Source organism: Anabrus simplex, chromosome 6, assembly GCF_040414725.1.
Source record: "Anabrus simplex isolate iqAnaSimp1 chromosome 6, ASM4041472v1, whole genome shotgun sequence".
Lineage (NCBI taxonomy): Eukaryota > Metazoa > Arthropoda > Insecta > Orthoptera > Tettigoniidae > Anabrus > Anabrus simplex.
The window spans coordinates 304,247,419-304,265,796 of NC_090270.1; the positions used below are offsets into that span (position 1 = coordinate 304,247,419).

Below are 18,378 nucleotides of genomic sequence, written 5' to 3' on the forward strand. Positions count from 1 at the left end.
GAGGGGTGAGTTTGGTGAGCTGCATGTCATCTCTCACCCCATCCAGCCAGCGTGTTTGAATTTGCCCTCGAGGTTGGTGACCCTCCACGTTCAGTTGAAGGGCAGTCTTTGCAACTGAGGTTTCACTGCTACGGAGTACATGACCATACCATCGCAGATGTGATTCACGCATTTTCTCTGTGACTGAGGCAATCTTGAATTTCTTCCCCACGGCATCATTCCTGATAGGGTCTACAGTTAAAATTGAAATAATAAATACAGAGGTTCAACCTATTCAATACAAAAGAATAAGAAATGCAGTGATTACATTCTTATTTAATAATAAGTAGAAGTGGTACCGGTTTCGACCCTAGTCCAGGTCATCATCAGCCAATTAAAACATGAAAAACAATGCATACGAAAAAGAAAATAAGCGATCAAGTTCACTCCGGATCAGTAGAAGAGGCGATATAAAAATGACGGGGGTAGGCACTGTAAAATTCAGAAGAAGTAAAATGTAAGTCGCTTAAAAGAAACAGTGCGTAATTTTCTGAACAGCAGTAAGGCACACGCAGTGTTAGGCAAAGTCTTATAATGTTAAGGAAAAGCGGAGAACGGTTAAATGAGCTAGCTTGTATACACTGTCAGGCACAAAGTCATAACACAATCGAACACATATGAAGATCCATAATCGTGCTGAAGCTGAAGATGAGTAGATCAATTGAAGTAACTTGCCAGCTCCCGGTGATCAGCGCGATATATTCAACATCAGGCACTGTGGTTTCAAACGCCAACATAAAATGAAGAATAGCTTAATGATCCAGTATTTGCTTCGGTCATGGGAATGTAAGTATATATAGATACATATATTATAATTCAATATAATTGAATAAGTAATTATGATCCTGTAAAATTTTTGGAACAGTTGACGTGAAAAAAACAATTGTGAAGAGAAAAAATATAGTAAAAAACGCAATACCGGAAACAAATGAAAACATATATGCACAGTGCGCTATTTTTTAAAATGTAAAAAATTCAGGTCGTGATTGAAGTAGTCGAAGTCGGCGCAAGGCAAGAGTTAAATTTGAATGAGAAGAACCAAAATGAAGGTGGCATTGTAGGTTTTTTTTTTTTGAGGTGAAAAGAAAAGATAGGATAAATTAATAGAAGAAGAGGAATAGTGGAATAAGAGAAGAATAAAAGAGATTGAAGTTAAACGGTGTTGAGAAAGGATAAGATAAGATAGGGAGATGAAGGACGGTTAGTTTAGGGTGGGTTAGGAGGATGGGTTATTGGAGGTAGAAAATGCCTTATTCTTTTGTATTGAATAGATTGAACCTCTTTATTTATTATTTCAATTTTAACTGTGATACTTTTCAATACGGAACAATGAAATTTTTATCTTTAAATGATAGGGACTAGTCGAGTCAAGCCACTGGATGACCGCAGCATCTTCATTTCCACTGCATGAAGTGCCTGTTCGTGCTTCGATGTTCTAGGCCAGCATTCAGATCCATAAAGGGCCACTGGTCAAATCACTGTGCGGTAGACTTTCGATTTTAGATACAAGGTTATCCCATGCGGTGCTGACACTTGTCTTGACATCAGGAATCATACTACAGTCTGAGGTGATGCATGACCCAAGGTATTTGAAGTGGGTCTGGCCAGGTTTTGTCCTGCCACAGTAATAGCGTAGACCGTGCAGCCAGCATCTCTACGGCGAGTGTTGGGCTGTGGGAAATAACCTAACATCCAATAGCTTTGGGCGAAGGAGCTCCTTTGGGAAGGTGGTGGTGGTCTCTCAGTTGAAGGAAATACCACTAAATATCACCGTGAAGCATCTGTACTCCACTTTAGAAGCGGCTGCAAAAGGCGTCTGTTCTCCATGTTAGGGGTGGCCTCAAGAAACCCTGGCAGTAGATATAAAATACCTTTGATGACAGGTGGAGCGACACATCGGTTGAGGTATTTTTTGTCGTATCAACAAGCAGTTCACTCCTCTTAAGACTGAAGAATCTAACATTTTTAAATTAACTGAGTCAAATCTTAAAGGAGATGACTTCAGATATCAAGAACAATAACTTTTCTAAGTCATACAAAGGAACAGGCTTGCTACAATATGGGGGAAGTGGAATTTATTTTGAAACAGATTCCTCTTCTATTTCTTGCATCAGAATATTTGATTGTACTGCTGCAGCAGCTTGCTTTAGGAAAAAAAAAAAAAATGTTTGGAGAATATCTAAGAAGAAATTCAGTTAACTGCTTTAGTTGGGAACACTTTCTATAAACTGCTGCAGTACAAGTCTTGGGTGGTAGGTGACAGTTCAACCCTGTCTTAAATGCGCACGCGCGCTCTCTCTCTCTCTCTCTCTCTCTCTCTCTCTCTGTGTGTGTGTGTGTGTTTGTGTGTGTGTATATATATATCAGTTTACCACCAGTGGTCTGTGTATAGTAATATGCCAAACAAAATGAGGCATAAGATGTTAGATTTCATTCCGATGTGTCAGTACATCAAAATTTCAACAATGATTAAGATCAATAGCTTTGAGTTCATGGCAGTGGTAACCACCAACCATCCTACAATTTATAAATATTGCAAGAGGATGAAAAACAAGTGATCTATTCATAGGAAGTACATCATCACATTATACTGTATGACATAAAATGGGATTCAAATATAAAAGAATTAACAAGGCTTTCACTTGGAGGGGGAGATAACTTGTCCTAACAGCATGAACTTTTTTTTGGCTAGTGGCTTTACGTCGCACCGACACAGATAGGTTTTATGGCGATGATGGAATAGGAAAGGCCTAGGAGTTGGAAGGAAGTGGCTATGGCCTTAATTAAGGTACAGCCCCAGCATTTGCCTGGTGTGAAAATGGGGAACCACGGAAAACCATCTTCAGGGCTGCCGACAGTGGGATTCAAACCCACTATCTCCCGGATGCAAACTCACAGCCGTGCACCACTAACTGTATGGCCAACTCGCCTGGTGCATGAATTCTTAATACGTTACAGTCTGGACTTACATATCTCTACCAATAATTCTGGACTGAGGGTTTTTGAGGCTTTTCAAATAAATTTTCCTCTCCAAGCATGACAATTATTTGTAACCTAAGTGTGTTTTTGTAACAGATTGGGCGACCTGCAAATGTTATTTTTTGCATTTAAAAAAATAATGAGTATGCTCTACATGTTATACATATTTTTGTTATGGAAGTAGAAAAATGTACAGGTTAAATGGGGCAGATCATGTCTGTTTTTTAAATGACAAATACTATGTATAAACAACATAACAATTGTAGATATGATAATAAGCTTTCGCTGTGTCAAGAAACCCAAAGGAGAAATTCTTTAGGTTTCGCAGAGAACTTTACTCCGCGTCTTCAGAAGAAAATCTCGACTGTTCGCGAGGAAGACTCCTCCACTAATGAAGGTTTGAATTTAAGAATGCTCTACCATTGGTCTGTAGTAACTGATGCTCTCATTCAGGAACAGTCAAGATTTTCTTCTGGAGATACGGAACAAAGTTCTCTGTGAAATGTAAAGAATTTTGCCTTGTTTTTTTGACACGCGAAAGCTTATTATCATGTCTACAATCATGGGCTGTGAAAGCATTAATCTAAACAACATAGCAATTATTTACTGGGCTGTAAGGAATTTTATGAGAGCAGAGGCTTGCTTTCAAACATCTTTCCATTATGTGGTCATGTTTAGAGAGCAATGTCAAAGACGATCTTCTGAGAGTGAAACGCCTGGAAAATTTCACAATTTTTTTTTTATTTTATTTTTTTATTTTTTTACAAGTTGCTTTACGTCGCACCGACACAGATAGGTCTTTTAATACCAACATAAATGGTCTGTTATTGGACATTATAAATTTTCCAGATAACTCATTCCTGGTTGCCAGCGTTTCACCCCAGTGTGCCAAGTTGGGCTCATCAGTTGGTAAACTGGCACCGCCGGTGGCTGCAAATAGCCTACGCAGTGGCCTCCACGGTACGTACTAGCCATGCGTCTTGGTGGGTGTGCTATTTACCAACTGATGAGCCCCACTTAGCACACTGGGGCGAAACTCTGGCAACTAGGAACGAGTTAGCTGGAAAATGTATGATGTCCAATAACAGACCATTTATGTTGGTATTATAAATTTACTTATTCGGGACAAATATTTTGGTTTCCCTATGGGAATCAACGTCTATATCAATATTCTTATGGCAACGATGGGACAGGAAAGGGAAGGAATTGTCCATGGCCTGAATTAAGGTTCAGCCCCAGCATTTGCCTGGTGTGAAAATGGGAAACCACGGAAAACCACCTTCAGGGCTGCCGACAGTGGGGTTCGAACCCACTGTCTCCCGAATACGGGATAGTTGCCACACTTAAGCAACTGCAGCTATCGAGCTTGGTAAGTAAATAAATAAGTAAATAAATAAATAAATAAATAAATAAATAAATAAATAAATAAATAAATAAATAAATAAATGGGAGAACTGAAGGACAACCTGTACAATAGCTGCAGCTCTTCAATTCTAATAATCTTTTTTTTTTTTGTTCAGTTCCTCTCAGTTTAACACAGTGACAGTACTCTTCTAAGCTAATATGGTAAAACAGATGTCATTTACCAGGAAATTCAATTCCAAAGGAGCGCCTGAGTTTACTGTATTTATCACGCCAATTATGATGAGAGACCTCTCCTGTTGGGGATACAGTTTTAATCCACTGTGGATTATAGTTAAGTAATTCTCCCGTGCCTGATGTCCACTCCTTCCCCAGCCCACCAAGGTACAGGAATTGGTCTTTCACAGCTGCCCACTCCATTTTGAAGCCTGCAACAATAATGTCATGGAATTAAGAAAAATCTCCAGCAAACATACAAGACATTGCAGAAAATAGGAAAAACATGCACTTGGTTTCCTCAAAAAAATATGGCATATTCAATTTAAGCTAAGCTATATAGGCAATAAAGGCCTTTTGAGGTATGGAAGGCAAAAGGCCTCCACTACCCGTAGCTCGACATTAAATGACATAAAGCAGTTAACTTTATGTCCAGCCCACTCTGGCCTCAGGGATTAACCTGGCACTCAATTTTTGGTTCAGGGCCATATGCTTCTCCAGAAGTGGGAAATCCTGTCTGACGTACTGTATATTTTACTCTGGATATTTACTTCATTGCCTGAGATCCTAACTCAACTTAAAGACAGCATCATATTTACTTGATATTGTATTGAAAATACAATATCTTGTCAATATTTTTCTTATAATATCCCACAGAGAATCAAACCCACCTCATTTTGTATGAATTGAGCACAACTTACTATTCAGCTAGTCTTTCCCTATAATCAATTTACCTTTCTGAATAAAGTGAAGGAGGATCAGAACACAATATCATTATTGAATAAGGAATGACAGAATTGTCTGGCTGGGATTAACTGCTATGAGATGGAGTAGATTGTACAGCTAGCGACTCAATGTCAAGGAACTTGCTAGAAAATTGAATTTGGCAAAAAAAAGTCAGCTAAAGATAACATGATGGCAAATATAATTGGCAGCCATATGAATTTTAGGGAACAATAAAAAGGATATGAATAGGTACTTTAAGACGGAAACAGGTTCCAAGGAAGGACATTCCAGGGATCATTAATAAACGAGGTGAGTGTATATGTGAGAACTTACAGAAGGCAGAAGTATTCAGTCAGTAGTAAGTAAAGGTGGTTGGATATAAGGATAATGTTCAGTTAGAGGAGGCACCTGATATTGACAAATCACTGAAATTTACCTATTATAAAAAAGACATTTAATATATATATATATATACAAAAGTTGAAAGCTAGAAGAGCAGCTTGGATTGATAAGATTATTGGGGATACACTAAAGGCAATGGGATGGATATAGTGCCATATCTGAAATACTTATTTGATTACTGCTTGCATGAAGAAGCAATACCAAATGAATGGAGAATTGCAGTAGTAGCCTCAGTGTGCAAGGGAAAGGGTGATAATACAGGCCAGTAGACTTGACATGTGTTGTTCGTAAGCTCTGCCAAAGCATTATTTCTGGTTATATTAGACATGTTTGCAAAGAAGGCAATTTGGGTTTAGGATTCCAATGAGGCTCAACTTATAGGATTCCAGCAAGATATAGTAGAAATTTATTTTATAATCAGGAGGTCAAATGGACTACATTGCTACTGTCCTGTATCCCTTTTGACAGGAAGACTACTGACAAAAATGAAGGCTATTTAGACTACACAAAATAGAGGCTGAATGGATGGTTTAATATTGAAGTTCTACCTAATATATAAATAAAATGAGGTTTCCTATTCAGGTGGTTCAGAGATCTGTACACTGAACACATTATAGGCTATCACCAGTATGTCTAGGCAATTGCGGTGCAGTGCAGAGTGTGCAGTGAACGGGTGAAGTGTTATTTTAGGTGCCTAAAACATGCTCCCAAATATGAAAAAAATAGGCTCTAAAATGTACTTTAGGCAGCTCCAATTTTACATATTTTAATAAGCATTTATCAATTAAAATACCATTTTTCATTTTCCTAAATTTACAATAACTCTTTAGGGGGAAATATAAAAATTCCACTCACCTCTTTGCTACAAATGTCACAGAAAATAATTTTACCATAATGTGAAATGGGGGAAACTCCTGCAACCAGTTTAATTAAAGATGACTTTGGAGTAGACACCTCCAGCATAATGCACAGACTGAACAAACGGATACAATGAAATGTTCTCACAGAATTAAATGAAGAGTTTTGTTTCCAGAAGGTCAATGGACACCGTCTCCTAACTCACGACACACAGACTACGGACATGTTTACTGCAGGAGGTTCTTAAGGATTTCTGGGAAGTGTAGTTTACACCTTCTCGCTTTTAAAATTTTGTTTGAAAAGTATTTCAAGAATATACTCTTCAAGATATTAAAAAATGAGTCGGCAAATATTTTAGTTTCTCAGAAGGAAGGCCTTTCTTAAGAAAAGAAATTTGCTCACTTCGAACCTTATATAGGAATTAGAAAGATATTTTTGAAGACTCTCATCTGGAGTGTAGCACTGTATAGAACTGAAACATGAACGATGACTAGCTCAGAAAGAAAATAGAAGCTTTTGAAATGTGGTGTTACAGAAAAACGCTGAAAGTAAGATGGATGGATCAAATCACGAATGAAGAGATACTGAATTGAACTGGTGAGAGGAGATCGTTGTGACTATATTTGACGAGAAGAAGAGATAGAATGATAGGACACATATTAAGACACCCAAGACTTGTTCAATTGGTTTTTGAGGGAAGTGTGTAGGGAGATAAGAATAGTAGGGGTAGACCAAGGTATGAATGTGATAAGCACATTAGAGCAGTTATGTAGAAATGAAAAGGTTAGCACAGGGTAGGGTGCCATGGAGCGCTGTATCAAACCAGTCTATGGACAAAAAGAACAACAGGCAAATATAGGTCTCCATTGAGGCATTCTTAGGCACTATGCAACCACCGTTTTTAACCTTATAAATACATGAAACGTGTAAATACACCTTCATTTTCAGTTACCGCTTCAAGAACAAAACAGGTTTTTGTCTCAAATCAGAAGTCTAGTTATTTGTTTTCCAAATAAATGCTCAGTTAAGAAATTCAACAAGAGCAAACTATTTATGCATATAGAAACAAACAAAGCAGTAACTTACCAGGTAAGCACTCATAGATACAGTACACACAAACGTCTAGAATTGTCAATTTCCTTCATCCTTTGTCAGTGGGAGTTACCGTAGCTGAAAAGTACATGCTGGTACTAGGTGAAGAAGGAAGTAGGGCAGGAGAGACAAGAGAATGCAAAAAGGGAGCAGTTACCTGATATTAAGGTTCGTTGCTTCCCTAGACATGAAAAAATAAAACCAAACTTCATCATACGACAGCCTTGAAAGGCCATAGCCTGCCAAGCAACAGATGCTCAGCCTGAAGGCCTGTGGATTACAAGGTATCGTGTGGTCCACATGACAAATCGTCTTGGCTGTTATTCTTGGTTTTCTAGGTCGGGGTCACTATCTCACCATCACATAGCTCCTCAATTGTAATCACAAACAACATAGGCTGAATGGACTGCAAACTAGCCCTCAGATGCATGTAAACATTCCTGACCTGGCCAGGGATCAAACCCTCTGGGTAAGAGGCAAGCACACTACCCCTAAACCATGGGGCCGGCCCTAGACATGAACACCAATTTCAAAATCTCAAAGGGAAAAGGGAGGCAAGATGACTAATTGCTGAAGGCATTTCCACTGTATGACTTACTTTAAAGAAGGATATGAGGATAAGATTGCAAGGGGAATGAACAAAATAGACTCATTTCCATGAAAGCATGCATTCCAATCTTGTTGAAAACAAGTTGTAGAGTTATTGGAATTTGTCAATTACCGGTAGGTCATATCTTGAATACAGTTAACTTATTTCTTTCCTGTGAAAAGATACCTGTCCGCCGGCTCCATGGCTGAATGGTTAACATGCTAGCCTTTGGTCCAAGAGGTCCCGGGTTTGATTCTAAGCTGGGTTGGGGATTTTGACTTCCATTAGTTCATTCCTATGGCTCGGGAGAAAGGTATTTGTGCCGTCCTCAGCATTACAATTCATCTTAGGTAGGGCCCCATCCTCACAGATGTGCAGGTTGCATAATTGGACTCTCTGGAGGCCACACACCATTATTAAGAGATGTCTGCTTTTGTTTTTCATTACTGACTGCATTAGTGACTATTTCAATTTCTTTATGCTAATGATTATTTTATCTATAACAAGATGCACAGCTGAGCTTTATTTGCTTCCCTTCTATTGGTTTATCTTCTTGCTATGGGTTTCAACTTCTTATCAATCTCAAAATGGACACAAAAACATGGAAATACTCATACACTTAAGTTTAATTTGACTGTATTAAAAAACGAGTGCATCAAAATTGAGATTGTGGCAAAATCAATCATAAAGAATGTGGTCATTACTTCTTCCTTTCAGTTCCTCTTCACTTAACATCTCAGGATTGAAGCATATCACCTATTACAATTGGCTGGTCTTCTTCTTCTTCTTCTTCTTCTTTGATGAATGCTTTTTGTGGCTATTGGTTTATTTGATCCTTGTATTTTAAAAAATAGAGCTGCATCTCATAACTTAATTATCCAAACTGGATTCCCATATTATTTTAATTTTGCAAGACAGGCAACTTCTAATTATACTGTCAACAATACTTAAATTTGCCTTCCATGGCTGAGTAGACCAAGAGAGGTCGGGCGAAAGTAGCCTGCCATAAATAAGTGGAAGCAACGCCAGACACTGCTCAGGGCTTGCCTTCCACATTTCACCTAATGGGGGAATCTCCATGTCACTACAAAGGATGAATGCAAGAGCTTACATAGGCCAACTGTGAATTTTTTCAAAATAACTTATTTTAATGCCCCCTCATAATGAAAGAAACTGTGACAAAATGTCTGAAAAACCATTGATGCTGTCGAATATAAATGTTACGTTACCAAAAATATCAGCAATTAAGTTGCTCAAAACATGTGTTTCTATGACCTGAAGATCATGATGAGATTCCAACAGCTCCTTTGCCTTATAATTACACTTTTAATTACCATCATATCAAACTGACTCATTTTTATTTCCATGCTGATGTAAGAAATTAACATTTCAGGTTTTCTGAATAAGAATTTGAAATCACTGAAGGTTTTCCATAAGAGATACATGACAACAAACTGTAACCTGCCACCCCCAATACTTCCCTATTCCTCCAACTGCAAGCTCGACAGCATGGAAATACTGAAACTGGCTTCTAAGGAGTGTCCAACATTTCCCATTCTGTGTGACCCCAGATATTTATTTATTTATTTATTTATTTGACCGTACACTAGACATTACTTTTTAATCACATTAAGTTGTTATTAAATTCTTAAATTGGAAGTATTACTACTACTACTACTACTTTTATTATTATTATTATTATTATTGTTACAGTATCATCATTATTATTGTGTTTGCAAAGTTTCTCATTAAATTCTTCCTTAATAATGTACAAGTGACTATTTCATTCCCAATATTTTCAAGCCCCTTACATGAAGCAAAAGCAACTTTCCAAGTGTCAGTTACTTTTTCCTTTTACTAAAAACCAAACCCCATGACTCAACAGCCCTGAAGGGCCATGGCCTACAAAGCGACGGCTGCTCAACCCGAAGGTCTGCAGATTACGAGGTGTCGTGTGGTCAGCACGACAAATCCTCTCGGATGTTATTCTTGGCATTCTAGACCGGGGCCGCTATCTCACCTGAGTGGATCTCGAACCAGCCCTCAGGTGCAGGTGAAAATCCCTGACCTGGCTGGGAATCGAACCCGAGGCCTCCAGGTAAGAGGCAGGCACGCTACGCCTACACCGCGGGGCTGGCACTTTTTTCTTTTACTATTTGTTTTAATGTTGCACTAATACAACTGACTATTTGGTGACCCTGTGATAGGAAGACAAGTGTCCATAGTCTTAATTAAGATACAGTCCTGGTGTTTACCAGGTCAGAAAACAGAAAAACACAGAAACCAGCAAAACCGACTGCAACACATAATGTAGCCAACTGGCACAGTCTATTCCAAAGGTTTCATGAATTTCTAAAGACTATATAGGCTACCACCTGCCGTATCTTTTACTACTGTTCTTCCACACCCTAATGTGGCGATGGGTGTGAACCATGTATCGGACCAGTAACCTTTCTACTAGGAAAAGAATGTGAGCTTACTGGACAAAAAATTAGTCACCCTAGTGCGCACACACAGAGGGATTGTTAAGCTTGTACAGGTGGCGCAGTGAACGAGTCCCGTGCTCAACCGCACGTGCACTACCTCTACATGAGCATAAGGCAGTAGTGATCAGTGAACATTGATTTTTCAAGCAGAGAGTGCACGTCAACATGGGTAGATGCCGTGCCCATGACCGTACAGTGTGTGAAGTTGCTGGATTTGTTGGTGTTTTGCAGCAGACTGTTCAACATGTGTACATGCAGTGGTGTACTACACGTGGCCATGAAACACGATGTCAGAATTGTGGTTGGAAAAAGATCCTGATTGAGAGGGACCGGAAACGCGTTTCATGGCTTGTGAATCAAAATCGCTTCCAAACCAGACAGGAGTTGCTGCAGTCAATGAATGAAGGTCCATCTCAACCCGTTTGCGAGAGAACATTTCGACGAGAACCGCATGTAATGAACATTTGGAGTCTGCCACCTCATAAGAGGCCATTGCTGACATAAGCACATAAAGCTGCGTATCTTCAATGGGCTAGAAATAATGAAATGTGGACAGTAGCTGACTGGCAGAATGTAATGTGTCTGATGAATCACATTTTTGCCTGTATTCCAACGATGCACGTTGTCGAGTGCACCGAAGGACAAATGAAGCATTTCATCCTAGATATGTGCAAGGTCAGCTTCAAGCCGGAGGTGGGTCTGTGATATTTTCGGGGTGTTTTTTGTATCATGGATTGGGTCCGCTCACTGAAGTGACCACTAACATGAACCAGCATGTTTATTTAAACATTAGGCCTATGGATGATCACGTGTTGCCTTTCAGTTAACATCTGCATGATGAGTATACTATTGATACCCCAAATTTTCAAGCTAACAACAGCAAAGCTTATCGATGCTGGACGCATATGTGACTGGTTTTATGAACACTTCCCCACTCTATTACATCTTAATTGGCCTACAAAATCACCTGACTTGAACCCCACTGAAAATCTGTGGGGCATGTTGGAACAGCGGGTAAAACTCCAACATCAGCATCCGCACAACTTGTGGAATTGCGTGATCAAATCCTCAGTAAGTGGCTTAACCTGGATGCGATGTACCTGCACAACCTTGCTGACTCACTTCCTAACCAAATCCAGGTGGTTATCAAGTCTAGAAGCAGAGTACATGGTATTAAATGATGCTTGTAATGATTTCTCAATAGGTGACTAATTTTTTGTCCAGTGGGCTTATGAGGCATGAAATATCAGAATTTACTACTCCTCCTCTCTTTTGCTACAAAGGATTTTTCAGTAAGATGAACCTTAATACCTGTACGACACAGGAAATAAATATAAATATTTCTATTATTGATTGTAGAATCACTTTACACCATGCATGAATTTTGTGGGTTACTGTAGTCACGTCCTAGTTCGTGAACCATGGGCAACGACTGAGTGGCCTAGTAAGTGGTCCTGAGAGTCGGGATACCAGTTGCTATGGAATGGGAGTGGGTATCTCGGACATATTCTGAGTCGTGGCCCTCCTTGTGTTCAGGCGGCTAGGACTATACAATTCACCGGTGGTCCATAACCCGTTAGAGGAGAGATCCTCACTTGGACTATGTGCAAGTAGGGCAGCATCCTGCTTCATAAATTTACCGAGCTCAGAACACTTTAAGCAAGCCTCGGCCCTATGTGAGTAATGGAGTCCCACTCCCATTTGACAGGCGAGGGACTCCTTGGAAACAACTTGGCGAACGAAATTGAATTCGATGGGGAGCTATCAATTTTAATGGGGCTTATGGAAGAAAGAAGGTAGAACTGGCTGAGTCAGCAAAGAGGATGCATCTGGATGTGCTAGGAGTAAGTGATATTCGGGTAAGGGGAGATAATGAGGAAGAGATAGGAGATTATAAAGTGTACTTGACGGGTGTTAGAAAGGGAAGGGCAGAGTCTGGAGTAGGGCTCTTTATCAGGAATACCATTGCACGCAACATAGTTTCTGTTAGACACGTCAATGAGCAAATGATGTGGGTAGATTTGTCAGTGGGAGGAATTAGGACAAGAATTGTGTCCGTGTATTCACCGTGTGAGGGTGCAGATGAGGATGAAGTTGACAAGTTTTATGAAGCATTGAGTGACATCGTGGTCAGAGTCAACAGCAAGGAGAGAATAGTGCTAATGGGCGATTTCAATGCGAGAGTTGGGAATAGAACTGAAGGATACGAAAGGGTGATTAGTAAATGTGGGGAAGATATGGAAGCTAATGGGAATGGGAAGCGTTTGCTGGACTTCTGTGCTAGTATGGGTTTAGCTGTTACGAATACATTCTTCAAGCATAAGGCTATTCACCGCTACACATGGGAGGCTAGGGCTACCAGATCCATAATAGACTATATCTTAACAGACTTTGAATTCAGGAAATCTGTTAGGACTGTACAAGTTTTTCACGAATTTTTCGATGATACAGACTACTATCTGATCTGTAGTGAACTAAGTATCTCTAGGCCTAGGGTAGAGAAAGTGAAATCTGTCTGCAAACGAATAAGGGTAGAAAACCTCCAGGACGAGGAAATTAGACAGAAGTACATGGATATGATTAGTGAGAAGTTTCGAACAGTAGACAGTAAGCAGGTTCAAGATATAGAAAGTGAATGGGTGGCATACAGGGATGCTGTAGTAGAAACAGCAAGGGAATGCCTGGGAACAACTTTGTGTAAAGATGGGAAAAGGCGAACATCTTGGTGGAATGATGAAGTGAGAGCAGCCTGTAAACGTAAAAAGAAGGCTTATCAGAAATGGCTCCAAACAAGGGCCAAGGCAGACAGAGATTCATACGCAGATGAAAGAAACAGAGCGAAACAAATAGTGGTTGAATCCAAAAAGAAGTTATGGGAAGATTTTGGTAATAACCTGGAAAGACTAGGTCAAGCAGCAGGGAAACCTTTCTGGACAGTAATAAAGAATCTTAGGAAGGGAGGGGAAAAAGGAAATGAACAGTGTTTTGAGTAATTCAGGTGAACTCATAATAGATCCCAGGGAATCACTGGACAGGTGGAGGGAATATTTTGAACATCTTCTCAATGTAAAAGGAAATCATCATGGTGGTGTTGCAAACAGTCAAGCTCATGGGGAGGACGAAAATGATGTTGGTGAAATTATGCTTGAGGAAGTGGAAAGGATAGTAAATAAACTCCATTGTCATAAGGCAGCAGGAATAGATGAAATTAGACCTGAAATGGTGAAGTATAGTGGGAAGGCAGGGATGAAATGGCTTCATAGAGTAGTAAAACTAGCGTGGAGTGTTGGTAAGGTACATTCAGATTGGACAAAAGCAGTAATTGCACCTATCTATAAGCAAGGGAACAGGAAGGATTGCAACAACTATCGAGGTATCTCATTGATTAGTATACCAGGCAAAGTATTCACTGGCATCTTGGAAGGGAGGTTGCGATCAGTCGTTGAGAGGGAGTTGGATGAAAACCAGTGTGGTTTCAGACCACAGTGAGGCTGTCAGGATCAGATTTTCAGTATGCGCCAGGTAATTGAAAAATGCTACGAGAGGAATAGGCAGTTGTGTTTATGTTTCGTATATCTAGAGAAAGCATATGACAGGGTACCGAGGGAAAAGATGATCGCCATACTGGGGGCTATGGAATTAAAGGTAGATTATTAAAATCAATCAAAAGCATTTATGTTGGCAATTGAGCTTCAGTGAGAATTGATGGTAGAATGAGTTCTTGGTTCAGAGTACTTACAGGAGTTAGACAAGGCTGTAATCTTTCACCTTTGCTGTTCGTAGTTTACAGGGATCATCTGCTGAAAGGTATAAAATGGAAGGGAGGGATTCAGTTAGGTGGAAATGTAGTAAGCAGTTTGGCCTATGCTGACGACTTGGTCTTAATGGCAGACTGCGCCGGAAGCCTGCAGTCTAATATCTTGGAACTTGAAAATAGGTGCAATGAGTATGGTATGAAAATTAGCCTCTCGAAGACTAAATTGATGTCAGTAGGTAAGAAATTCAACAGAATTGAATGTCAAATTGGTGATACAAAGCTAGAACAGGTCGATAATTTCAAGTATTTAGGTTGTGTGTTCTCCCAGAATGGTAATATAGTAAGTGAGATTGAATCAAGGTGTAGTAAAGCTAATGCAGTGAGCTCGCAGTTGCGATCAGCAGTATTCTGTAAGAAGGTAGTCAGCTCCCAGACGAAACTATCTTTACGTCGGTCTGTTTTCAGACCAACTTTGCTTTACGGGAGCGAAAGCTGGGTGGACTCAGGATATCTTATTCATAAATTAGAAGTAACAGACATGAAAGTAGCGAGAATGATTGCTGGTACAAACAGGTGGGAACAATGGCAGGAGGGTACTCGGAATGAGGAGATAAAGGCTAATTTAGGAATGAACTCGATGGATGAAGCTGTACGCATAAACCGGCTTCGGTGGTGGGGTCATGTGAGGCGAATGGAGGAGGATAGGTTCCCTAGGAGAATAATGGACTCTGTTATGGAGGGTAAGAGAAGTAGGAGACCAAGACGACGATGGTTAGACTCAGTTTCTAACGATTTAAAGATAAGAGGTATAGAACTAAATGAGGCCACAACACTAGTTGCAAATCGAGGATTGTGGTGACGTTTAGTAAATTCTCAGAGGCTTGCAGACTGAACGCTGAAAGGCATAACAGTCTATAATGATAATGTATGTATGTATGTATGAAAATGAAAACCTACAACCTGTTTTCCAGTCATTGACCGGGTCAGGAATGAAATGAATGAATCATATATAGGCTATTAGTACGATGGGGTCGCCACTCCCAAAGTGATTTTATTAATGGCTGATAGATGCTATGAAATGAGAATGGAGAGTGTTGCTGGAATAAAAGATGACAGGGAAAACCGGAGTACCCGGAGAAAAACCTGTCCCATCTCCGCTTTGTCCAGCACAAATCTCACATGGAGTGACCAGGATTTGAACCACTGTATCCAGCGGTGAGAGGCCGACGCACTGCCGTCTGAGCCACGGAGGCTCCCTTTATACCATGCATAATATCAGAAATTTATTTTTTGACAACATTTATTGATAATTGAAATTTAAATTTTTAGGTCTTCCCCATCTAGTGTGAATAAAATGAGTTTACTTATAGTCTGGATTGTACTGCCTTTCACCTGACCTTAAATATTGATTTTCATCAAATTCCATTCAATCATTTTCTCACAATTTGTGTACATACATATGGTTTTAAAATGGCATTTCCTTCATATTCTAGATGTGACCAACATGAATACATTTTTTTCTTTTAAATTCTGATGGAAGTACAGACAAAACTCTTTTTTGCAGATACTCATTCAATTGAAAACTTACAGTGCCTTAGGCTTAATTTAACCTACATTTTTACTTACACAACAAATATTACTAGTCTTAAAAGTGTATCTCTTCACAAGGTATTATAGTACCTAATATTGGCAGTACCTTCTTATCACACATATATAGGCTACAGTGCATCAACTCCAAAACAGCACAACCCTGTGTAGAAACCATTCGGTGGGAGGGCTGCGATTGTCATGGTGAAGGTGTACTTGATTTTGATTCAACTTGAGGATTACAAAATTGGAATAACCATGATATCTTTCTCTGAATTCCTTCCAAAAAGGCAATTTGAATTCAGTGTAGGCCTATATGGTGTTATAAAAGGAATCCATCCATTATGTTAAGCTACAAAAGTTTCTTTTTTTTACTAGGGGCTTTACGTCGCACCGACACAGATAGGTCTTATGGCGAGGATGGGATAGGAAAGACCTAGGAGTTGGAAGGAAGAAGCCGTGGCCTTAATTAAGGTACAGCCCCAGCATTTGCCTGGTGTGAAAATGGGAAACCACGGAAAACCATCTTCAGGGCTGCCGATAGTGGGATTTGAACCTACTATCTCCCGGATGCAAGCTCACAGCCGCGCGCCTCTACGAGCACGGCCAACTCGCCCGGTACAAAAGTTTTATGTTTGCAAGTTGTCCAAACTCATATAGGTTAATTCAATTTTTATTTTTTTAAGGAACTTTTTATATTTCAATGAAATAAATAATCAACTACTGAAGACCCTTTAATGATATATTAAACACTCATGTTTTATCCTTTTCCACAGTCCTTTTAAAACTACACATGAAATATTAAAGTTTCTGAGCGAGTGTAATGAAGTATGTTCTAGTTCCTTTTTTTATTTTGTTAGGATATCTGGTCTCACTGCTTATTTTAAAAGAAATGCTTAATACTGATAACTACCAAGTGCTGATGCATTAACATACATACAGACTGCATTTCTATTTAGTAAAGATACAACAGAAATGAAATAACAAACCTTTTGGTGTTCTTCCATCTCCATCAGTAAGCAGTACCCAAGGTATAACTTGGTCATTTTGCAGTTCATAAACCACTCCTGTTCTATCATCCACAGCAATTAATTTCCCATTGAAAGTGATCAACTCTGACAGTTCCATACCCCTTCCTCCTTCTCCTAGATTTGACTTTAATACCACTGGAGGGGCACTATCCCAAATTACAGATACTGCTCTTGTTTTAGGATTCCATGAAAGATAACCTTTCTGATAATAGCTTATCCATGTATTTTCTTCTTCACGAGACTTCGAACTTTTATCCATGTCACTGATAACCCCTATTCGATAGTTTACGCCCTTTGGAGTCTTCACTGGTGGTGTAAGTGGATAGGTAGCATTATAATAATCTTGTTGAACTGTCACAGGTGGACTTAAATTTCTTACACTAGGCTGTAAAATGTGTCCTACAGGGTCACCGTTATATGGCAGGTTAACTGTTCGATGTCTATACGGAGGGCTAAATGTATATAATACAAACAGTAGTATTAAACCTATAATAGCAATAATGCTTACAAATTGAGTTTGGATCCTGAGAGTGCTGTTCCCCACGCGATAGGCTGTAGGCGTTCTAATAGCCTGTCGCCAATCTCGCAGTGACATGATCATTTCGTTACCATCTGAATCTTGAGACATGTGGTGTACACAACCGGCTTTACACTACGTGCAGAAATAAATATTATAAACACTCTATGCTAAACGAATATAAACACTTTCGCCGCACAGGATACATTTTCGCACCCATTCCACTCGCCACACTGACACGGACACCACGGAACAGCTGTCCAGCAGGACACCAGCTGTACCACCCGTGTCTGTCAGAACTTCATCGTTGTCAAAATAAAAATGTCAAACTTAATATTTATTATCTTTAATAGTCCTAACGCTACGCCTAATGAGACTCGTCGTTCTAAAATCTAGATCTCTAAACCATCGTAAGAATAAAAATGAATAACGAGGCGATATTAATCATTAACCTTTTTCCTATGATGACACAGAAGAAAGTTATTTATTTGAGGAGTATTTTATCAGCTGATTTATGTTTCTATATCAATGTTGGCCATCCTTACAGCGATGCCGAATATGTCGATGACAAATGAATAGCCACTAACGTATACAATCGCATTGAAAATCACGCTTTCTCTTCCACGCTTGGAACGAACTATTTTATACGTGAATTGAATTCAACCCAAGATAAAACCGAATGACGAGAAAAAGAAAGTCAATTTAGCATGATTTTTTATTCCATAAAACATCAAAGA

The 18,378-nt window shown here is 39.4% G+C and overlaps 1 protein-coding gene across 1 annotated transcript in view; it reads right to left on the bottom strand.

Annotated features, from left to right (window-relative positions):
• The window catches only part of LOC136876503 (soluble calcium-activated nucleotidase 1), a 71,051-nt gene extending 53,015 nt beyond the window's left edge, over positions 1–18,036 (bottom strand). Inside the window, exons 1-2 of the mRNA XM_067150515.2 lie at positions 17,083–18,036; positions 4,605–4,808 (exon numbers count right to left, since the gene is read on the bottom strand). Coding sequence (XP_067006616.2) covers positions 4,605–4,808; positions 17,083–17,752 — 874 coding nt within the window. The 5' untranslated portion in view covers positions 17,753–18,036. The remainder of the gene's footprint in view (positions 1–4,604; positions 4,809–17,082) is intronic.
• Positions 18,037–18,378: the final 342 nt, after the last annotated feature.